The sequence below is a fragment of the Coffea arabica genome, chromosome 3c (genome assembly GCF_036785885.1).
Source record: "Coffea arabica cultivar ET-39 chromosome 3c, Coffea Arabica ET-39 HiFi, whole genome shotgun sequence".
Classification (NCBI taxonomy): Eukaryota; Viridiplantae; Streptophyta; class Magnoliopsida; order Gentianales; family Rubiaceae; genus Coffea; species Coffea arabica.
Window position 1 is genome coordinate 3,618,260 of NC_092314.1, and position 24,072 is coordinate 3,642,331.

Sequence of the window (24,072 nt, forward strand, 5' to 3'; positions counted from 1 at the left end):
GTAATAGCATTCACAGGTCTCCTTAACTAATTAGCTAAAGATGACCCCCACCATAATAAGTTATATCCATGGCTATCTAAAAGGATTGAACAACTCAGAAATAAAACTACAAATGTCATTTAATTTTGCTCAATTTATGTGTCCTTGAAGAAAATTGATCACAGAAATTCACCAGCTCAAACTACATTTAGTCTTAGAAAACTTGAAGAATTCATGTCTACACGCACTCATTCTTGGAATTTGGTAATTGTAAGTCATGAGTGCACAAGATCCTAAGCTGTGAAGCATCGTGGATCCACTTATTTAGTAGTAAAATCGAATCAATTATCCCAGCCTGAAGTATCCTTTCATATCCTAGTGTACTGAGGCTCCTAAAAGAGGAGAGGACTAGTTATTGTGAGCAACTACTGCCACGACTTGAAGCTGCAAAAACTGGACGTAGTTGTTACTTTTGTGTATTTATATATATATATATATATATATATATTTTATGCGGGGGGCGAGGCGGGGGATGGGGCAGGTGTATGTTGCCCCATCCCCCGCCCCGTTTTAAGGCGGGGGTAAATATTTTGCCCTCGCCCCGCCCCATCCCTCGCCCCATTTGTACTTCAGCGCAGGCACTCGCCCCCATTGCCATCCCTATCTATACATTTTTGGGAAGTTAGTCTGACCTAAAGATTGGAATACCTCTTAGTTAAAAAAAAAGTAACAAGACTAATTTCTCTTGTCACAAGAAAACTTTTTTTTTGGGGGTACTACTTGTTGAGCATACACCAGAACTAGGGGATTATATTATTGGGCACCCGTTAAGAGTGTTTATTTTTTGCGAGAGGGTAGTCAATTTGGGAAACTATCTAAATATAAAGATGGAATAGATGTGAATTTAGGTGTAATTTAGATGTGTTGACGGGTGTTTATTAGTCATTCCTTAAAAAAAAAAATTTGTACATTGTTTGAAGTGTTGGTTAATGAGTGCTCAATGAGCGCTCTTAATGAGAGGTTTCAAGTGTTAATTTTTTAGAGAAAAAATTAAAATTAATTTGAGAAAATATTGAAATACAAATGGGCCAGTAAATGTAAGTATGTGTATTCCCATTATAAATTAAGGGTAATTTAGATATAGTACAAGTAACCAGAGGTCAAGATACCCAACTGGAAAAATCTTTAATTAAATTCAAGGACGTCAATATATTCGAGTGCTTCAAGCAATATTTTCTCATCATATCCACTATCACCAAATAATAATAATAATAATAAGGTTCTGATCTGTGTCAAGTAGAAAGAAAAGCTTTAACAAACTTCTCCAAAATCAAGATGAATGGGATTTGCTATGATGATTTATAATAAAGCATGGTAGAGTGGATTTTTTTTTCTTTTTTTTTTCTGACGGAGTGGGTGTCCGAGTCAATCCTTATAAGGTCCGACTAATCCCATTCCAGCCCGGGAGGAGAGGCCCCATCTCCCCGAATACGATAACCACAGGACTCGGACCCTTGTGGACACTGGACACCAGCTCCTAAGGAAGCTTGCTGAGACCAACCAAGTTGCCCATGAGAGGCAGACAATTTGGTGACCTCCCACTCTACCAGGAGAGGTGGTTGGTAGAGTGGATTCTTGCCAACAACTTTACTACAGCTCTAATTGATCAAAAGAATTAAGAGGGTCCATCTATTTAACTTTCAAGTTTAGAATGTGCATAAAGAAAGAGGGCTCTGATTAATGAAAATGCAAAGCTAATGATGAGATTAGCAGTGAGAGTATAGGCATTAGTAGCAATCTTAATTGCAGTTAGCCTTTAACACCAAGAGATGCAAAAATTGAGACCCACCATATCACAATCCCTCTATTGGAATCATAATTCCCCATTCACGAGGCAGGGCCATGGATCAATACCAAATATATTTTGTGAGACCAAATAGTTCTCGAGCCAAATTCCACCCTTGCATGATTTCTGGTCCAATCATGTATTAATTCAAGTCATAGTATGTGAGTTACACATGTGAATAAAGGGCATCAAGCTTCCTATTTCTTTTCCTTGATGGAGTTTGAAGTCCTGGAAAGTTTGCATAAAATAAGAAAAATATGTGCATTGTAGAGTAAATTAGTTCTACAAGAAAGGTAGAAGTGGATCTAAGACGTTCCTTTTACAGTTTTTCTTTCTTTGTGCTCGCAAGCTAAGATATGTTCCTAAAAAACACAACAGCAAGCCGCATAATGCACCTTTTGCTAGGTTTCTTGTTTTAAATAGCACCAAGCTACTAAACTATCAGTATGTTGGCCTGGAAAAAGTGGTGCCATTCTGGCAATGGATATTCTTCCCAACCAAGAGATTTAGGCTTATCAATAAACTATGTAAAGGCAGAAGAATATAAAGGCTAAAGAAAAAAACCTGTCCAACAGCAAAGTGATCTTTAGTTAAACTACAATTTTCTCATCAAGCCACGAACAAGAAAACAGGAACAGCAATGCAGGTTGTACTAGGCCCTTTTTTGTGGTTCATCTGATTCCTGATTAATCAAAGAAACAAGACTTGAGCTTAAAGTAATGCAAGTGAAGTGGCCGTGCCAATTTAGTATTCACACATTGGACGTCTCAGTAAGAGTTCAAAAATGTGTTGTTCTCCAAAGCTTCTAGCGATTAGCATGTGCAGTTCATCATGATCATCATCATAATGATGGTATGGTTTTATTCAACTTTGTGATTTGGAATCGTTATGATTAATGAACCGGCGTTGGAAAGACTTGCTACCAAAATGCATAATTGGCTATCAAGTACCTATTTGAGAGTACTGTTCTATTGCAGGAATCAAGCAGTTGAACATGAAAAGAGAGATGGGGAACCAAAATGCATCAGGAATAAAAGGCATGTTTGTATCAGATGCTCAAGTCTTTAGTTTCTTATGTTTGAACTTATATGTGTAGTTGATGACCATGTCTAATTTATATCCATCTGCTGTAGAAGAGGAGAAAGCAACAGTTAAAGTTCCGCAAGAACCCCAGGAAGCAGCTCGCGAAGACGAAATGAAAGGAGAGAACCACATAATTCCTGAAGTTGAGACTAAGGATTTCCAGGAGAAAACAGAATCTTGTGATGATTTCTCGGTTACTACAGATTCTAATGCTGAACAGCATGAGTCAGATGAAAAAGGTTAATACTTCCTCTTATTACTCTAAACATATAATTTTTATCTAGTACTTAAGCTTCCCGGATTCAACTACAGTAAGTTAAAAACATGTAGTTTTCATGTCAGAGCAAGGAAACAAAAAGTCTGATCAGCCTCCTCCTCCATATCCTGAAGCTGCAAAAGAATCAGATCATTTAGTCAGTCAGGAGAATTATGTCGATGAAGCTGATTCAGCCTATGAGGCAAACCATGAGAAACCACTAGAGTCAAACCTGGGCGAGATTATGCCCATAACTGGCAAGATTGAGAGTCATGAAAACGGCATCATTCCAAGAGGTCAGTTCCTAATACTTCTCTTATAAGAAGGCACATCATTTATGAAGTTAGATTACAATCTCATCAAGATCATCTTGTGTAGTATTATTAACAGCTTAATATACAAATATAGAAGAGTTTCAGAGAGACGAGATGTTTTCCATCTTAAAATTTATTCTTCATTTGCATGCCAGAAACCGATGCACAGAAGGTTGAGATCACTAACTCAAATTCCAACATAGAGAACACTTTTCAAGATTCAAAAACTGTTAATGATACCACCACACCGCTAGAAGAGCATCAGAGTTCGTCATCCCAAGAGATTGAGGAAGTCATAAAACTGAGTGTCACATGTCACGTAGAGGAGAAAAAACATGATTGTAGTGAGATCCATGGGGAAGGAAATAGGGACGATTTGATGCTAGAGGAGTCTCGTGATATAGAAGATAAATCATTGGAAATGAACATTTGCATAGAAGAAAGTGTCAGCAAGGCTATAGAGGAAAAGGTTCAGCATGGTCATAGAAATAATGGTGATATTCAATTACCCCTGAAAGATAATTTGAACGACGTTTTAAGCTCACCGACTGAAACAGTTCCAGAAGTCAGTCGAATAGGTCCTTCATCTGAAACTCCTGATCCAAAAAAGAAGCACATTGTCCTTGCTGAAGAGATCAATTTGACCAGTGATGGATCAGAAAATCCAGAGAAAGAGCCTGACTCTGGTCGTGCTCATTTTTCCGATCAGATGGCCTTCATGGATGATGCCACTCCAGGAATGATTGAGCAAGAAGCTTGTAGCAAGGAGAATGGAGAGGAAAATACAGTTAAAATGGGTTCTAGCCCTGATTTGGATATGGTTAATCAGAATAAGGAGACCAAAGTGATTTACACTGCTGCAGAACAAGAACCAGAAGAATGCAGGGATAAAAAGGTGGTCGTTGTGGTGCCTAAAACGATTTCAGTGTCAAATGGGTTGAGGTCTGCGGATAAGTATGATGAAGGAGAGAAGGTAACAGAGAATCTGTTAGTTGAAGAAACAGAAAAAAGAAACGATGACTCGACTTCAACAGGAAATGGCAGACATAATGCAGGGAAAGCAGAGGAGTCTTTGTCCAGCTTCGAGTCATCTGAAGGGGAAAACATTCAAGTTTCTCTAACGTCGCCATTCAACTTGGAAAATGGTCTGCCTGCAGATTCTCCCACTTCATCATTTAATCAACAATGGGACAATGGATTATGCTCCAAGGCTGCAGAAGATTGGAACAAATGCACTGTCAACTTGAAACAATGCAGCAGCTTTGATGTCTTTATTGCTGAAGTATCTACTTCCAATGCACAAAAAGCATCCATCCAAGCTCTTAATCCCCGCAGTGCACTAGAAAAGGTAAACCATGTCCAAGAACTTGAACAGAATGTTCAAGCAAACTCAGTGACAGAAGGAGATTACAAGCAACACTTGATAAGCGAAACATCTTCACTGCCAAGTTCAAAACCACAAGAAAATGATGCAAGGGTAAGCATTGAATCAAATCCAGATCATCCAGTTACCCGAGTTAAGCAGAGAAAGTCCCCCAGCTTTGAATTTGGCATCCCAATTGATGCAAGATCCGAAGAATCTGATCAAACTCCTCTACTGGTTCGCGACAAGTCTCTAGCCAGAAGCTTCTCAGGCCATGCTAACGTAAGATTCCAAAATTCAATGGTCCCAACTGATTATGGTCGAAAGTCATTAGACTATGAGCCAGTAGCAGTGGAAGAAAAGACCATTAGAATGGAAAGAAACGATTCAGACATCTCGAGAGATTCATTCACCAGCTTATTGAGGAAGGACGGAAAGCCAACTGTTGAGCTTGCACCAGAGAAAAAAGAGAGCCATATTGCTGATGACAAGGCATTGGAATCGCCATCATCTGAGGAACTTGCATTGACTTCAATCAAAACAAGTGGAAAACGCAGGCCAAGATCTTCCCTTTTGAGTGCCTGCATATGCTGTACAGCAGCTAACAACTGAGGGCCAAGAAGAAACATGCATTCCCCTGCTACCTTTCTATTTTTTCATCGTTGTTTTCTTGTTTAATCTTATCATTTTTCCTTTTTTCATTTAATTTTTTTGCAAAACACTGTGACATTGATTCTATAGATTGTTTTGTACCATTTAAAAGATGATTTTGAGAGATTGAAAGAAGTGAGAAAGGAATATGCCTTTGAGGAAGAAAGAGCGAAATTGTGGGAAAAAAGAAAATTTGAAAGAAGTTCTTAGCGCTATGGCTATCAATCTTCGTTTTGTTCTTTTTTTTTTTTTTATATATAGCTTTTGAATCAGTTTATTATTCGTGTTGATTGTATTTCTGGATTCCAATTTCACATGTAAACTTCAAGAATCTGAGGATAAGAGTACTATTATTGTTTGGATTTGTTGCCATTGCTTTTTCAGATCGTGAATTCTATTTGCTCCTTTGGAGATAATCGCATTTTTCGTGTCAAAAGCCTCAACCTCCAAATGTAAACTGTTCACGCCTTTGAAGAACTGGCTAGTGTTGGATTTTGGAGAAGGTGGTGCAGCAGCCCCTAAATTATGAAAAAAATATATCATGTCTATTTTAGATCCTTTAGAAACTGCAGAAAATTATTACTTCCTCATGTGCAACTCACCCCCACACCCAAAAAAAAAAAAAAAATCATTTTTAGTATTAGAAACTATACCTTGTACAATCAACGATTGGCCTATAATTTTTGTTTTTCGCCCTAACTTTAGGACTTTTTCTCGGTTGATTATTTTAACTGATTATAGATTTTGATTTTCGATAATTAGATTTGTGATATTCTCAGTTACTTTTATATTCTGATTATAGATTTGTTAATGATAAAAAATAAAATCTATGATCAATTTCTATAATCAGATTTTTCGACTCCTGTAACTCATCCACGATGATCAGTATGCTTACGTAAAACCCACGCCAGAGTCGGTGATCACCTACCTTGTGATTTGTGGACTGATTCAGCATTTTGAATATCTTTTGCCCCTCAAATGCAATATATAATTTATGACCTTGAAATATTGACAAGGAAATTCGGGTTCCCCCAGGTCATCGCTTAACTGTACCTGATGAAGACTCCTTAATTTAGCTATTTAATCCTTTTAAAAATACAATATTCTAGAAGCATGATCAAATTAAAGTCTAGGTAATTGTAATTGACCAAATTTAAGGCACAGAGTGGTTTTTTTTTTTGTTTGTTTTTTCATTTTCTTGTCTTTGTTTTAACTGCTACTGTAATATATGGTACGTGGGAATTGAATTATTAAAATTCTTTTTCTCTACTGACGCCCTTAATGGCTTGAGTTGATGCTTTGACCTCTCAGTTAAGAACCTATAGACTATGTTTGGTAATTGAAATTATTGCTGCCACATTTTGCACTTCTCAAATAGAGATGTCTCCTTTGGACTTTTGGGTACTAATATTTTTTTCCCTTTCTTCCCTGGCCATCAATGAAATACCTTACAATCTTTGGCCATGACACACTTACTAACTTAGAGCTAATTTAGGGAGTTATATCCATTATTGATTCCATTGTTTTTTGAAAACTTAGATAGCCAATAGCCAATCATAAAATCTTCAGACGTCTAGATAAATCTTATCATCCAACTACTTTGATCATTTCTTTTAGAATTAATCTTTCTTACACCGACAATCTATACACTATCACTGTTGAATTCATGACAGTGAAATTTAATTTTTACACATATGTCATGAATTCAACAGTAATAGTATATATACTGTCAGTGTATATAAGATTTGCTTTTTTTTTATAAATAAAAAAATATGGATGAATTCAACACCGATCACCATTTATAGCGAGGGCATTACTTTGATCATAGCTTTGCTTGTTCTCTAGTAAGTGAGGCGACAAAATTTCATTTGCATTTTAATCTGGAAAAGACCTTCGAGTAGAAGGTCCAACCCATATTAGGCTTCACTTGAGAAGTTAAATAAACTATAAACTACTAAGAAATGAGGCAGTTACATATGCAGCTTTTGGATAGGGAAGAATAGGGGTTAGATTCTCAGTCAATGCCTCCAGAAGAGGTCAACTGAAATTTCAAAGCAACAAACCTTCAACAACCAGTATTTGGTGATGAAAATAACAGGTATGACTAAAGCAAAAAATTATAGGTCAATAAGCACGCAAAGAATACGTATCATTTTTTCAAAGAGTTTGCGGTGTAAGAGAAATTTTTATTCTTCAGCTCTAATTATTACACAATGATATAGTTTATGAAACAAAAGTATTCCCTCCCTCGCATTGTTAATGTTATATTTGCACTTTATTGATATTTCAAAATAAGAGTCACCATTTCAAATTTAACACATACTTTTTAATCTTGCCATTTGAAAAAAACAACTTTTTAAAATCTCAATGCACATTAAACAAGAATATATTTTGAATCTAAAGGATATATATATATATATATATGTAAATTCATCAGTATCACCTCATCTAAACATAATGATTACTATATTTTCATAAAAAGTTGTTAGATTCCTAAAAAAAAACGACTCTAATATTGGGATGGAGTGGAAGGAGTATATATACTAATCATGAATGATAAAACAAAAAAGGCTATTCTTGTTTTTATAGTTAAATTAGTGATTTATGCTCCTTTATTTCCCTGTCAATATTGGGTAGTATCATCCAAGTCTTCAACGACCAAGAACAAAAACGCGTATGACTGTACTACTACACATCGGTCCATGAACTGCAAAATGTTCGGGAGTCGAGGGAGAAAACCAACAATTAATACAGTGATACTTTTCTTCTTAATAGTTAAGGAGCCTAAATCTACCACAAAATAGTCAACTTTGTTGGGGGTTAGTAGTGAACCATACAAGAAATTGCAATATGAATTAACGACAATGGTAGTGGTTCCAAAAATAAGAGATGACTTGTTATATTTTCCATTTCATTTTTTATATATAGCAGAAAGCTTTAATTCATCAAGAAAATAGTAGTCAATAAAATCGATGTTTTGTCTGTAATTCAAATGACTTACTACTAATTCAGAAACAAGTTATGGTGTAATGGAACCATTAGGGTCCGTCCACTGATCAAACAAGGGTTCTTAGAGTTCTTTCCACTATCAGATTTAGGGTTTGAGTGCTAGTTGAAGGTTGAAAGAGCTTGAAAAGGAGTGGGAGAATAAAAAATATTATGATGTAATGGAACGAAATGTGTCTTTTTTTTTTTCAAGTTTTGACTGTGATATAAAGACTGCCTGGAATAGAGTAGTATTTGAACATTGGAGCCTGAATTGGAAGGAGAAAAGTACTCGTGAAGAATTGGCTTGGATCACAAATGAAAGAATACAATAAATACTTTTTTGTTTCCTTCAAGAAGATGAAAGAATCCAATACATAGTTAATTAAATTGGATTACAATCACCCTATACTACTAAGTTAACAATTGACCAAACCATTGAAAGAAATAGATTTTAAGAATACAAATTAGTAAAAGAGATTAATCTGAATGGATCACAATGAATGAAAATCGAGTCCTAGCAATTATCCAATGGTCGTCATCATCTTGACAAATTCATCATAATTGACTTGACCATCACCATCCAAATCAGCCTCTCTGATCATCTGCTCCACCTCTTCATCAGTCAGTTTCTCCCCTAGATTGATCATCACGTGCCTCAGCTGCATGGGATCAAAGGGTTTTCTTTCAGACTCCACAATAATCACTAAACTATTGGGCATGAAAAAGAAAGTCAAAAAGGTGTATTCCTTCTTGGGTGAAGTTCATTGCATAAGACATTTCTTGGTATATATTATAACTGAGATGCCCCAGTAAGCTAGATGAAACAACTGTAAAAACACGCTAATTTATTAACTAATTTGAAACTTTGACAGATCAATTTCCATGTGAACTACTCGCTGTACCATTGTAGCGCTCGCATGGAACCACATTCGTTTTATACACAGCAAGAATGATTCGGAAGTTTCAAAAAAAAAAAAAAAGAATGATTCAAAAAGGGAACATTTCCCAACAAATTTTTACGTTTTTGGTTGGTGAGTATATGATTCTATCAATTTTTTATCTCGTATACATTGAATTGAATTGTTGCAGTAATTTTTTTCTATAGAAACTTCAAAAACTAATAAATGTCCAAACGGGTTCTTTAAGGCAGTATGCCAGACTTTTCTATCTTTTGGAAAGTCACCGTATTTTGATTTACTTGACCATTCATACTAGCCACGACTTATTTACTTTGTCTTTTCAACATTTGAAGTGAAACAGTTATCATGGCCTGCAACACTCCTAAAAGTATTCCTGCCTTATCAAGAACAGAGCAAAGTACCAAAACTCATTAATATGTATTATATTCATGGATGTGTAAATTCCTCCCCCCCCCCCCCCCCCCCCAAAAACAAACCACCAAAAAAACCCAAAAAAAAAGAACTTGATAATAAAAGAATGCACCAAATAAGGGTTTACATGTCAGTTCGATTCAAAAGGAGTATGAAACAACGTTTTTTTTTTATTTATTTATGTTACTTTCTGCAATTTCAAGACAAAAGCAATTGGTGTGGGGACTATCGGCCAGCTCTTACCTCACTGGCTGAAATGTAACCATTTTGGTCTTTGTCAAACACTTTAAAAGCCTCTTTAAGCTCCTCCTCTGCATCGGTTTCCTGTTTCAGCACCCAGAAAAAAAAAATGATAAGAATACCATCGTGAGTGATCATACTGATCATTGTTATTAGTATATATACTATTGTGACCATGTTATGTGTGTATATAGTATATACGGACATCAACTTTTGTACCTGAATCTTTTTGGCCATGAGGTTCAAGAATTCCGCAAACTCAATGGTTCCATTTCCATCAGCATCAACTTCACTAATCATGTCATGCAGTTCTTCCTCACTTGGATTTTGATCCAGTGACCTTATTACAGTGGCCAATTCTTCAATGGTGATGCAACCTGTTGTGATATTAGTCATCAAAATCAGATCGTCAGTACAAAATGATCAATTCCTTTTGTCATTCATTTGCTATACAAAAATGTTCCCGACCAGACGTGCCCTCGTGCAGATACCCATATAGTATGTGTTTTTTGCAGAAGAGTAGTGTTATAATGAGATTGAGCAAAAGAAGAAATGAGAAAGATGAAGATATATATATATTGTTGTATTTAAAGAAAGAATGGAGTAAAACGAACCATCTCCATCCTTATCAAACAGACTAAAGGCTTCCTTGAACTCGACAATCTGTTCTTGATTGAGCACTTCTCCCATGGTTCTCCTCCTATTGTTTGAGTTTGGAACTTGAAAAAGCGTGTGAAGGAGAAGAGGTCAGGTCTACCAAACGAAAAAAAGCGAGAAAGAGAGGGGGCAAAGACTAAAGAGACAAATTGTGTGTGAAACGAGAGAGAGGGAGAGAGGGAGCGAGATGAGTATAGCTCAAGCTTAGCTGGGCTGGGGTTTATGTAGGAAGAATTCTAATGTGACAACACACCACTACAATATCCTTGCATTGAAATTTGCCAGAAAATTCAAAAGTGAAATAGTAGTAGTATATTAAACAAGTAGTAGTAGTGATAATTAGTCAAATATCACAGTAATTAGACAAATGTAAACTAGCTTTTCCCTGAGTATTGTGTTTGGATTGCTAAATTATCTCAAATGTTATTTTACTTACATCATAAACACATTTTTTAATTTATTTTTTTATATTTTTAATTACTTTTTATTTCATATACCTCATCTCATAAAAAGTGCTATAGTAATTATTTCAAATAATACTCTGTTAAAACACGCTTGTTTGTCATGGACGGGTAATGTATGCGAGTAGAGGAAGAGCTAGGACTCGATGAAAAAGACTTTCGATAGCTGGAAAGTAAATGATGATATCAATCAATTCAAAAAGTTCTTTGCACACCAAAGAACAGACTACGGTTCAAAATGAGAATATGACTTTGAATAATTTGGTGCCATATTCCTGGATGAGATTTTGTCTCGGAAACCCATTTGACAAATAAGGTTTTTTTTTTTTTATGTTTATCTAAAATTTTAGTATAATTTATTATAAAATTTGTAAAAACAATTTTTTGAGACGAGTAAAAACTTTTCTTCAAGAAAAAAAAACTTACCTTTTTTCCTTTTTTTCTTTCTTTTTCTTTTTCCCTTTCTTTCCTCTTCTCGTCTTCTCCCCTGCCCCACTACTCTCCTTCTCCCTCCCTCCCCATTGGCCAACCATCGTCACCAACACCTCCACAGGCAATCAGCGCCCGCGATCCTTTTTTCTGTTTCTCTCTCTCCCCAAATCTGATCGTGACGGCGGAGATGGTGGAGGATTGAGGAGGAGGGAAGGAATAAGAATAAAGGAAGGAAGATAATTTGTTTGTGTGTTTTTTAGTATTTTAAAGTGTATATTTTAAAATTTTTAAGAAATTTTTTTAGATTACTACAGTTAAGTTGTTAAAAATTTGTAGAAAAAAATTTGATAAAAAAAATTCCCTTGCCAAACCGGCCTACAAATACACAAACAAAAAAAAAAAGAAAAAATCTGGTTATGAAAAAAATTATTAAAAGAACTTTTCTTGAACATTTTCTAACAAATTTTTTTATTATTTTAATTCATATATATACATCACGTCACAAAATTATTACAGTAAACTAGTTATATACATATATATATATATATATATATATATATATTCCAAACTACATGTAACAAAAATAGTTAATCAGCTCGACTGACCCTGGTTGACCCTTCAAATCTTAGTCGATTTGGTTCGATGTAATGTATCTGTTCACATTGTGTACTAATTCCATGTATGGATAAAATTCGTATCTTAGGTTAATCTTGTGAGAAATGGGAATTTTGCATAAGATAATTTTGGCCAGCTGTTTTGGTTCAATACTGAGGGGACAAAGAGCATTCAAAGAGCAGACCAGTGGGAGTATGGCCGCATTGGGAAGTGTGTACTCTGCACTGTGCTAAGCATTGAAAAATTTTCACCCACAGGTCGAGCTGCATTACTTTCACCAGGCTTACACTACTGATTCAACTCCCTCTTGAGCTTAAGGTGAGGTTCAAACTTCACCTGTAGCGAAAAAAATTTAAGAATTGTGTCATAATATTTTCTTAATTTAGTTGGATCTGTATATTCACTAGCTCCTACCACAGCCTCTTTAGACTCCCCCTCCCCTCTAGATTAGAATAAAGTAAGTTATACAAATGTATATTCACTAATGATATTGTTTAAAATCACTATATATATTATTGTTTGGTAGATGATTACGATATTTAATAGGAATAAAAGTGTAGATCATGTAATATATCATTTTTCGTTTATGAGTTGGGTTTTAAATTGATCTAAGTTTTTAATAGAATGAAATCCACACCACTTCCAAACCAAATATGTGGGACCTTTTTTGTTTGAGGCTGCGGTGGCTTATCAAAAACCACTTAATTAATAGCGTTTTTTGATCAAAGTACTTCTTCGTAAGTGGTTAATCACATTGTTTGTATACATACTTGTACACGTACTTCTTCTATTTGACCATGTGTAATTTTGAATTCTAATGCATATTTATCCCTCCATTCAATTCAAACACTTATAATACAATTATTAAAGTTATTTTTATTTTTTAGAATAGAAAAGTTGTTTTGAAAGTATCAAATTTGAACTTATACTAAAAGAACTTTACTGGGCAAAAACTTTACTACCCATTTCAAGAAATGATGTTCACCAATCGCGTTAAAAATACACTTATTTTATAAAAGCACCTTTTTTAAAGTAAAAGCACAGCAATTTTAAATAGGACCTAAGAAAGTTATTTGGTGCTTACCATTAATTTATGGATTAAGCTTTCTTACACTGTCAGCGTTGGATGAATAACAACTAAACAAAATTTGAATTTGAAATTCAACTTTTACACACATGTCATGAATCCAACGGTGACAGTATATACACCGTCAATATATATAAGATTTACTCTTAATTTATTAGTAATTGTGTACAACTTCGAGCGCTGCGCTCTAACCACTTATGTTACTATTACCAATTAAACCTTTAGGATTTGTAACATAAATCGATGAATAATTTAATCGGATGACATAAATGTTGCATGGCTGGCAACGCGGTTTTACTTGCCATTGGCTCACCCGCCGAGGTGCATTTCCTTTTCCAATCATTATTTCCAGAAATATTTATTTTCAATAAACCCCCTGATTTAACGTAATTTCAGAAAAAGACCAGTCACACAATCCAGTCCTAGATAAAAAAAATAATAATAAATAAATAGATTAACGCGTTCAAAATACAAAAATATTTCATGTATCTATCTACTTGCAAATGTATAAACAGATATGCATCAAAGAATAACATGGCATGGTACAGTACGAACTACTTTTTTTTGTCAAAAGACGAAGACAAATGAACTGCTGAATTCGAAAATCTGCAATGTTGAAGGGGTGAATAGAATTATTCAACCAAGAAAATGACAATGCCTTGGGATTAAGGCTCTTGAGGAGGCTACAGTTGGGTAGAAAGAACTGGAAAAAAGAAAAGTGCCTGGTGATGGTCTAACTATTGGACTCACTCTGTCCATTTGAAGGAGTCAGAGAACTAGATGTTATTGACTGGTTTGATCCCTTCTTGCAGCAAATTTCAACTCCAAGATTGTTCTTCTAAGTTCTCAATGGCATCCCTATATTGCTACATTAATTGTGGCTTCATGAATTAGGGTCAAATTTTATGCCAAACTTCAGACTCTCACTATTAGACTCGTATCAGTGCCATTGAAATTTTTTCCAGAATGATTTTTCATGTTCCCCGAGATCAATCCACATTATCAGGGATTCCAAAACCAAAACAATATTTTAAAATACGATAACAAAACAGCCCACTAGAATTCCCAAGTATAGAATTCTTTCGCTCTATACAGGGCTTAAATTTTAATCGTTGCAGCAGCAAAATGTAGAGAAAATTAGAACATGAGGCAGACCATCAGAAACTTCAAACATTTCTACTAAAGATACAGAATTGTGACACCAGTAGCTCACAAAATTCATAGCAGGGTTTCGCAGTTCCACTAACAAGGTACTTTCCCCACCCCCAAGGGGCAAAAAAAAAATCTTAAACTACTTGTTAAAGCCTAGGCAACACAAAATGTCTTCCAGTAAGTCATCTTATTTAACATGTACTTAAAAATGCTATTTCTGCATAGTCGTGATACTGCTGCTGCTATCCCGCAAAAACGTCTAAGCATCTAGTTTGTTTCTCCGTCTCTCTCTTCTTCTATACCCTCAAATAGGCATACCTTTGGGTACAATTTTATCCTTAATCCACATGTATATTGGAACAAGCACATAATAAGTTGCTGCCAATGCTCCAAGAATGAAACGTGTGAGAAACACAAATGGATTCACAGGCTTCTTCACATCCTCCACCTTAGGACCAAGCTGCAGCAGGGAATTATTCTCAAGAAACCAGAAAGAAACCGCGAAAGATGAAAATGTGCTGAATCTAAAGCTGATCACAGGCAATATATTCTCTAAAGCTAAACATTTGCCGAATTTACAGTGCTCAGCATAGCAACATCTCAAACAATCTAACTGTGTTAGACCATCCTCGTGCCTCTCTAATGTGACGTGAAGAAATTTAGAGCTCAATTTTCTAAATTCTGAAAGATATCATATGAGAAATTAATTTCGTAGAATTTTGCTTCACAACTTCTGCAACAAGAAAGGCATGCCGGAATGGCCAGAAGTACAAGAGAGAAGTCCCTCAGATTTGGTAACTTTTTAATAGCTGTTACAATCTAACTGAAAATTGTCTTGTCCCATGCCCAAAGAACATCTGATGCCAAAAACTAGTTATGCAAGATACTGACAACATTAAGTTACAACCTTACTTGCACAGGGAGAATAAAACCTATCAAAGTATACATCAGAAGACCAAAAGTGAAGTGAATCATTCAAATGTCCAATATGTTGCATACAAATCAGCTAATCACGAAGCAGGACTCTTGAAATATTACTTAAAAAGGCAAATGATTATAGGCTAAGTTTATCATTAAAATGGTTATAACTGATTAGAATAGATAATTGGTGGAGAAATATAATAACTTTATATCAAAAGTCTATAGGATGTTAATTTTTCAAATACTTGTACAGGGACTCTTTAAAGCATAGGATGTTCTGCTCTATAGCATGTCCACACTGCTGTTTATTAAAGAAACTCGCATACAGTTATAAGTTAACATCCGAAACTCATATGCTGAGCCTGCTAGTTGATGTTCAAAAGCATCAAGCCATTCTACACTAAATCATGGGAACAAGAGATTCAAATGCAAAACTCCATCCCAACCATAATATGTTGAGATAGAGGGTTGTCATACAAAACTCTATCTTTTTCACATTAAGGACCCGAAGAATATTGTGGTCGTTCACAAGTTTTCTACACTCAGGTAGCCTAGTACGTAGTGTTCTCAAGTCAAAAGCTATTACACGTTGAGCATAATTAGGATTATATAAGTACTCAAAGTGAATTTACAATGAAATTTGACGTCCGTGGTTTAGACTATTGAAAGTAGCTCATAAATATCTTCTACATTCAGTAGTTCAAATGAGTAAGAGATATGCATATAAAGATGTGACAACTCGGATAACCTCAAGAAAATAGCAATTTAAACTCCTCCATATCTGTAATCTTTTTTGTATTCAACTAGTTCTCCTTTAAATCTTTTAGTTAAACCTACCATCTTTTGTTAAAAACTAAGCAAGTTCACAAGCACATCCTGGAAAAGAGGCTACAGTAACTGCTCAAGGCACAGATGCAGCATAAACAAACCTACTTAATTCTTTTCTTGTCCAGACCCAGGTTTTTTCAAGCGGCGTTTCTTTCAGATTGTTAATCCTCTATATTCCTCTCCATACATTCAGAGGTCTAACAAATTCAATTACTCTTTCTGATTAATGCTCCACTTAAACCAAAAACATCCTTCCTCCCATAAAAAACAACAAATGTCTCTTATGGTTTTCATTTTAGGACATGAGATGTGCAAGGAAACAAATGCAAAGAAGCAAAAAGAAAGATAACATTTTTAATGAAAAAAAAAAAATTGCTACCTGCAGTGGAGAATCTCCGGACATAGGTTTAACACCAGTAACAGAGCAACCCATGATCAAGCCATGACGGCGGACACCACGATACCATTTTGGACCAATTCTCTTTAACTTGACGTCTTTGAAACCAGCCTTTTGAAACCACTCAATGTACTCTTCTTCCTTGGGAAATAGCATCCACACATCCGCAAAAAATCGAGACAGCCAAAATGTTGGATAGACAGGTCCTATTATGCAGGCTTTGCCTCCTATCTTGAGTACCCTATATGCTTCCCTAATACCATGCTGTGGATCTGGCCAATACTCGATACTGGGCGAGAAGATAAAATATTGAATCAGATACATCATAATTAGAAGGCTAATATGGTTTTGTGTGTGACTGCATTCACATACAAGATGCTTCGGTCCAAAAGAAGAAAAATCGAGAATGAGTGTAACATTTGAAGGTAGACTTCAACATTTGATGCACTCATAGAAATCAACAAAGACAAACTCATAAAAGTATCATTGATAACATGGTATCCTAATTTTGCAATGGCAAAAGCTCAGTATGACAGGATCCCCAAGCTTAGCAGCCCCTACAGCCACATCACTAACATCTTTCAGCAGATTATTCATTTTACTCTTTTAGCTATCGAAGAACTATATATTTCTGATAAAAAGCATTACCATCACACTGTTATGGCCCAAAACAGAGTTACTGCAAAAGCTGTAAGTATACAAGAAGCACAAATTTTGTTCCAAAATAAGCTTTCAAGGAAATAGGGAATTTCAGGAAAATCGACCAGAACTGATGAGTAAACAATATAAACCTTATCTAACCCAAATTAAGTGGAAATCGCAACCGAAAAGAATAGAAAATACCTTCCAGCAGAGATGTATCTATCAGCATAATCAGTAGGAAAAGGGAGATCTTCAGCATCACCTTCAATAATCTTGCAGTCTTTCAAAGGTTCCTTCTCCTTAGCCTTAGCAAGTTGATGCGGTGACTGATCAAGAATGGTCACATTTTTAGCATCAACATGTTTAACAATCCCAAGAGTAGTAAACCCTGTACCGCCCCCAACATCAACCACAGTCAAATGTCTACTAAACAAATCAGCAGGCTCAAGTGCTTCGTCCCTCATGTCCTCAGTCCAATGCCCTGGATTTATAATATGATCGTAAACAATTGACAAGAATCTATAGAACCAAAAAGCCTCTTGCTTGTGTTGAATAAACCTGGGTTGAGAAACTGGCCTTGATGAAGATAAACTGCATTTTGGTGCCAAAGTTGAAATATACCATCTTTTTGGATAATAAGCAAGACCCTTTTTGGGCAACGGCCTAAACTGGAGTTCCGACCCAAAACCTGTAACAAGTTTGCATTCAGCTCCACTCAGCAGTGAAGAAGCCATCATATGAGAAACCAAGGAAAACCCACCAGGAAAAACTGGCTCTTCCACGATGTAAGCTATCGAAGATCTTGAAAATTATCAGCTATATAGTGGTTCACGTGGGACGTTTTTGAAACGATTATATTAGATAGGGACGAACCCATATAAGTAATGAGAGAAAGTTCATTAAGAAATTTGAGTAAATATATGAAGGAGATTACGAAAAAAAAATTCCCAATAAAATTGAAGAGGTTGGAGTGGCAGAAACTCAACCACAAGTTAGGATTTCCAAAGAGATTAGGGACGCTCTCTGAAAGGGACAGGAGGCGCAAGGATTGAAGCTATGTCGTTTTGTGCATGCTGCTAATTGATTCTAAACTGCGTCGTTTTGGGCTTCTCTTGAAACCAGGAACTTTATAAATACACTATTAGAGGATTTTTTTTTTTTTTTGGCTACATTTTATATGTACTATCGATGTCCATTGTTCATTATTATAGTTAGATGGATGATACATGAGTAAATTTTAAATTTCAAATTCAAATTTTACATATGTATAATATATCTAATAATGGAGTAATAGTATACATAAGATTAATTCTTTTTTTATTTGAAATTTTGGTTTCCTTTAATAGTAGTAGGTGTCTTTTCGTCTTCTTTGTAACTAAAACAAGGTCACTACTTCAGATTTCATGTAATAACCTAGTAAATATGTTTGATTAGCCTTTCTTGCTTAATTAATGTTTACCCATCGATAATGTATATTAGTATATAGTAGTGGAAATAACCGTTTGATCTACATGCAAATTTTCAATGGAGGTACAAGTTAGCTTTTGGCTATGTAAATGAAGCATGAAGTAGACAGTTTTTTGTGACGAATTAATGGCAAATTTTTTATTATCCTTTAAATACGTTTTTTAACCATCTTTTCTGTCGCATAGTTTATATCATAGGAAGTGTTATAATTTATAATACAAAAAAATAAATTTGTAAATAGGATTTAATCCAAACACACATCTGCATTAATATATGTACAACTCATTGAAGTATGAATTTTGTGTATTTAAAATTTTTTATTGGACTAAGCTTCTTAAAACATTGATTATTATTAAAGTGATGCAATATGTCTTAATTTGTTTGCGAAATCAGATAAAAACACTGGTATGATTATTGGACTAAGCTTCTTAAAACACTGGTAGAGTTAAAAGTAAAATCAGACGGAATGACCTTAAATTTACATATTTGACAGTACAGTGGATAAAAACATACTATTAATAGTTAAGCGATTGAATCTTAACTGTTTAAAAAATTCAGTGACTACCCGAATAATTTGCTCAACAGATAAATATAAAGGAATGCACTCAGTTTCTTTTATTTCTGTTGCTGTATCAGAGGTTTACAAGGGTTACGTAAAATGTTGTGAAAATCCATGCAAGTTCAATCTATTAACAAAGGTATATGTGGTTCGCAGCTAAAAATTGTTGAATACGTGTAGTGGCCCGCATAGCTAAATAGATCAAACAGTTGTTTAACAGAAACTGCGGATGCAGGTCGTTCAGCAGTGAATGTTGACCCAAATCCTTTTCCTTCATGACCATTCAGATGGTTTCTTAACGTCACGGAGCTGGACTGAGTTCTCAAAACAATGGTAGAAACCATAATGTGGGAATCTCTCGTACCAGGTGTCTTGCTGTACATGAGTGTCCCAATGCTCCCCGCTGCTGCTTTTGCCATACTTGTGCACCCAGCCAGAATTGTTATGATGCTCACCCCAAGTGCGATTCCAACGGTCTCCATGTTTGCCTTGCCACCATGTCTCCCCTTGTTTTACACCATTCCCATTTAGATCAAAGTTCTCATCCCATTTATCGCCCCATTTATCCCAGCCACCACCCTGGAAACACTCAGCCCACTTGTCTGTGTACTTGGCACTCCCACCTTGCCCATCATACGTCTCACCCCACCTGCCAAGAAATGAATAGCATTGCTTTACCATTATCTTTGGAAGCAGCACCCACTATTCACAGTTTTTTATATAGAAGGAAATGCTTAATCAACTAATGTCATTTGTTTGTGAAAACCATAAGAGTAAGAAATAAAGGAGGCGAAGGTGTGTAACATGAGATAAAACAATAGCCCCCTCTCCTGTTAAACATCTGATTCTACAATTTCAGCTTGCTCAATTCTCATTCCAGCGTCATTGTTTAAATTTGAACTTCTGCTGTCTTAAAAATGGTAAACCCGTTTATTAACATCCAAAAAGAATTTGAGAAAAGAAAAGAAACTCCTAAAGGTACGGGAGGTTCAACAGTTGAAGAAAGGAACATAGTTTGAACTAACTCCATTTTGCAATGAGAAAAGTGCTGAAAAGACTACACACTTGAGATCACACCTCAAATGGTAGTGTGAGCACAAAAAGCACTGCAAAGAACAAATTTAGAGTACCTTTCATGCCAAACATGAGCATGACCAGCTTCTAGAGGTGTGTTGGGATCAATGCTGCACCACTTATGAGCCCACTTTTCTGCTTTGCCAGAGGCACCATAATGTTCCCACCATTGTTCCTGCCACTCATCGCCTTTCCCATTCTTTCCCCATTTATCTGCAGTTTTTTCTAGTTGGACAAGCCCACCATTCTGCACAGAAACACAGTCAGGACATGTTACAGTGAGTACACGGAGATCTTGGTTTTAGTTTTTAACTCAAAGAACTTGTGCCCTCTATAATGCATCAAATTTCTTATGCTCCTTTTGTGCCCTCTATAATGGTGGCATAAATACTTTTCTTAGCTTCTAATCATGAAGCATGTATATTAAAGGAAAGATCTCAGAATCCAATTTTGTCTCCCATACATAACTCCAAGTAAAGAAAAATATATGCTAAATCATCATCTGCTTTTGTAGAACCAATTGATTAAATTATTATTATTAACTGCAAGGAACTGATTTTAACTTAATGAAACATTCATGTGAGATAAAATTCACATGCCCCGTGCCTGACCTGACTCATGGATTCTCTCCAATATTCATGCCAAACATTTCCTGTAGCATCACGTCCTGATTTCTCTGAACCAAGTTCCTTGTAGCCAAACTCATCAGCCGCCTCCCAATATTTCTCTTCCCACTCTACAACTTTGTCAGAACTCACACCCCTGGTTAGAGTCCACTTGCAAACCACTCCATCAGGCCGTCTTTCCAGTCCTGTATCCTTCCACCATCTAGATCCATCTGGATAAAAGCCCTGGGATGATACTTCTTTTGCCTCATAAAGAGCCTGCACAGCTTCAGCTGCATTAGCTGAAAAGGCAATACCAAGTTCATGTTCCTCCTCCAGGTGAGGTGTTTCTTCAGCAGAGCTTGAAACTCCCAGTTCCTCAACTTCCACAAGTGATTGCAAAGGAGGAAGTGGAGCTTTACTTGGGAAACTTTTACTCTCAAATGGAAGTAAGAGAAAGTCTGCAGATTGTTCTTTCTCCATCACAGGGCTGATATTGGTAGGATCTAAAAAAGCCTTCATGTCCAACTTTGCCTTTATCCCATCTATAGCGTCATCAGTTTCTGAGGGAGGCGTCCACGACCAAAAATTTGGACCTGGTGTTCCAGTGCTAGTGCCTCCAGTTAGAGACAGCAAAGAGTTGCCATTTTGTTCTCCTGGTCAATTTTGAAACTAATGAATTTGCACCAAGGTAATTAATTGAGAAAAATGCCGTGACATTTGAATGGTGAAAATTTGCTATCGCAGACATTGCACAGAGAGGCAAAGCACTCAAAGTTAAAGATAACCAACACCACTGAAGTACAGGAAAAATGGAATAAGCAAAATGACTTGCATCGAAGTTCCAAATCACCGCTGTTAAAAATAAAATCTATGAATCAGAAAGGGTTTATCATCTTATCCTGGAGGTATATCAACAAACAAGTACCAGTCGGCAACGCACATATGAGATTTGAAGTTTCCCTGAACCAAAAAAATCACTAAGGACCTTGATTGAGGTTTGAGGTAAAGTTGCAAAACTAAGAATGCTCAAAGATCTACCCAGGTTCATGTTGTGTGCATACCAGAATAACAAGTGGACTGCTTTTAGTCTACTAAAGACTGTCTCCGAAGAAAGAAGAGAACGGAAACATCCAGTCAAGGAGCAATATAGTGATAAAACATTTGCTGCACAAGAATGTTGACAACGTCCTTTCACATTGACGGAAGCAAATATGAGTATCTCATGCGCTTGGGTTTAAGCTACTAAGCCTTGTTAATGTTTGACAGGATTCTTCACAAACTTGAATAAAACACTCGTGTAATCAACCTCTTCTGAAATACATAAAAAAAAAAAAAAAAGGCAAAGGTTACAGGAACTTACACAAAAATAAATTAATTAATTAAAAAAAAACTTATTGAACAGGAGAAATTTAAAATTTATTAACGATTCATCCTAGACGAATTTCAACCACTAGGATTCCCATTTTAAGCATCACTCTAATCTTCATTCTAGAATCTTAGTTGAGATCAAGAGGAAGAAGCCTTCTACGTAATTTGACAAACATCAAACTAGACAGTTCCGCATGACAATTTTTTGCTCATATACAACTAGAAATTGACACAGAAAGGGACAAATTTAATGCACTATTTATGCTTCAGTTGGTCAATAGTCTGATGACGTCAAGCAAACAAGTTCGTCTTCCCAAAATCTCATCTATAAACAAGAATGCACTTCCAAAATAATCTGCAGGTACTGCGTGAATGGCTTCCTAATCTCAAGTTCCCAAATTATGCAACTAAAACTAGCCCAAAAAGCATATACATTTCCACTTCATCAAGTCCATTAAAATTGTTAAGTTGACATCCCATAAATGTATAGCAGCATAATACCTCTCAACCATTGACAACAACCATGAAACAGAAACAAAAAGAACAATTTTTTCCTTCCAAAATAAGAGTCAAATTACCTCTGTGATCATCCTCCACATCTTCACCAGCCTCAACCTTCACTTCACTGGATTCCTGCATCTTTGGCGGCTTATTCTCCTTAAGAAGTGCTCTTGCTGCAGCGATTGCGGCCGCAGCCCGATCAACAACCTGCATTCTCTGGATTCTGTCTCTTTCTTCAGTAGAAACATCAAGAATCTTCTGAAACTCGCTGCTTTTTCTCTCCAACTCTTCTTGACTAACTTTTTCTTCTTCCTCTGCCTCTCCAACATCATCATCACTGTCTCTAGCCAAGTTTTCCGCAATCCTCTCAAATTCTTTGGACTTCCTGTCACTATCCACAGCCTTCTTCCACATGTCCAAGTACGAGTCTCCGCCACTTGAGACATGGATTCTTGTACTTCTTAGAATTCTGGGCTTGTTTTTTTTAGTCAGTTTGATGAGGTCTGGAGGTTCTTTGATGAGAATAAAATGTGGGTTTTGGAGTTTGGGGATGCGGGGTTCTGAGAGGGCGGCGCGTGTGCTTGCGCGTAGGCAGTTATAGCTAAATTGGCTAGCCATATTTTAGTTAGTGTTCTGGGAGTGTTCTGGGAGAGAAAACAAGGGAGAGAGGATTTCGGTGGATTTGATTACGCGAAGGGTGTGCTTATTGGAGTAGTTTATTCATTTATTTTAACTTTATATATATGTGGGCAAAGATTAAAGATTTTCTTGAAATTGAAGGAAGGTTGTGATGCTGTCTGCTTCTAGAGTTTTGCATTGGAGAGGAAACCAGGGAAGGCGCCAGGTTTAACGGATTTAGCTGTTTCTGTACCTTTTTAAGCTTTATTGAAAAGGGTAAATTATATTTTATCCCCTGTAATTTTCACAAAAACCACATAACCCTCTCATGATTCTAAAAGCTATACATAAACCCCTTGTGATTTAGGTTAGAATGCCAAACAAATGAAAAGCATCCATCGTGACGATTTGTAGGCCAAATGTCCAAATTATCCTAATATAAATACAAAAAAAGGGAGCAAATGAAGTCAGATTTTCCTTTACTCTAGTCTTTGTCGTGAGAAAAAAAGAGAAAAAGAAGGAGAGAAAATTTTAACCCACAAAATTAAAACTCTAGATCTACCATTGAAGATAAAAAAGTAGCTGTGAAAGAGTATCATGAAAGTTATTGCTATGTCTGGTAAGTTTTTCGACA

General features: G+C 36.0%; 4 protein-coding genes across 4 annotated transcripts; 1 reads left to right on the forward strand and 3 right to left on the reverse strand.

Moving 5' to 3' along the window:
* The first annotated feature begins 3,243 nt into the window (after positions 1-3,243).
* Positions 3,244-5,570, forward strand: LOC140038170 (uncharacterized). The gene is made up of 2 exons (XM_072083267.1): positions 3,244-3,460; positions 3,634-5,570. Exons 1-2 carry the CDS (start codon positions 3,244-3,246, stop codon positions 5,451-5,453), a joined length of 2,037 nt encoding a protein of 678 aa, XP_071939368.1. The 3' UTR covers positions 5,454-5,570.
* A 3,214-nt stretch (positions 5,571-8,784) lies between these two features.
* Positions 8,785-10,903, reverse strand: LOC113734338 (calmodulin-like protein 11). The gene is made up of 4 exons (XM_027260844.2): positions 10,666-10,903; positions 10,271-10,428; positions 10,055-10,135; positions 8,785-9,139 (listed from the first exon to the last, which is right to left on the reverse strand). The coding sequence occupies exons 1-4, from the start codon at positions 10,739-10,741 to the stop codon at positions 9,002-9,004; spliced, it is 453 nt and encodes a 150-aa protein (XP_027116645.2). The 5' UTR covers positions 10,742-10,903; the 3' UTR covers positions 8,785-9,001.
* A 3,552-nt stretch (positions 10,904-14,455) lies between these two features.
* LOC140003802 (2-methyl-6-phytyl-1,4-hydroquinone methyltransferase, chloroplastic-like) lies at positions 14,456-18,237 on the reverse strand. The gene is made up of 3 exons (XM_072081879.1): positions 17,445-18,237; positions 16,584-16,890; positions 14,456-14,915 (listed from the first exon to the last, which is right to left on the reverse strand). Exons 1-3 carry the CDS (start codon positions 17,978-17,980, stop codon positions 14,760-14,762), a joined length of 999 nt encoding a protein of 332 aa, XP_071937980.1. The 5' UTR covers positions 17,981-18,237; the 3' UTR covers positions 14,456-14,759.
* Positions 18,238-19,302: 1,065 nt separating this feature from the next.
* LOC140037532 (protein LIKE EARLY STARVATION, chloroplastic-like) lies at positions 19,303-23,542 on the reverse strand. The gene is made up of 4 exons (XM_072081880.1): positions 22,898-23,542; positions 20,955-21,604; positions 20,400-20,590; positions 19,303-19,918 (listed from the first exon to the last, which is right to left on the reverse strand). The coding sequence occupies exons 1-4, from the start codon at positions 23,436-23,438 to the stop codon at positions 19,543-19,545; spliced, it is 1,758 nt and encodes a 585-aa protein (XP_071937981.1). The 5' UTR covers positions 23,439-23,542; the 3' UTR covers positions 19,303-19,542.
* Positions 23,543-24,072: the final 530 nt, after the last annotated feature.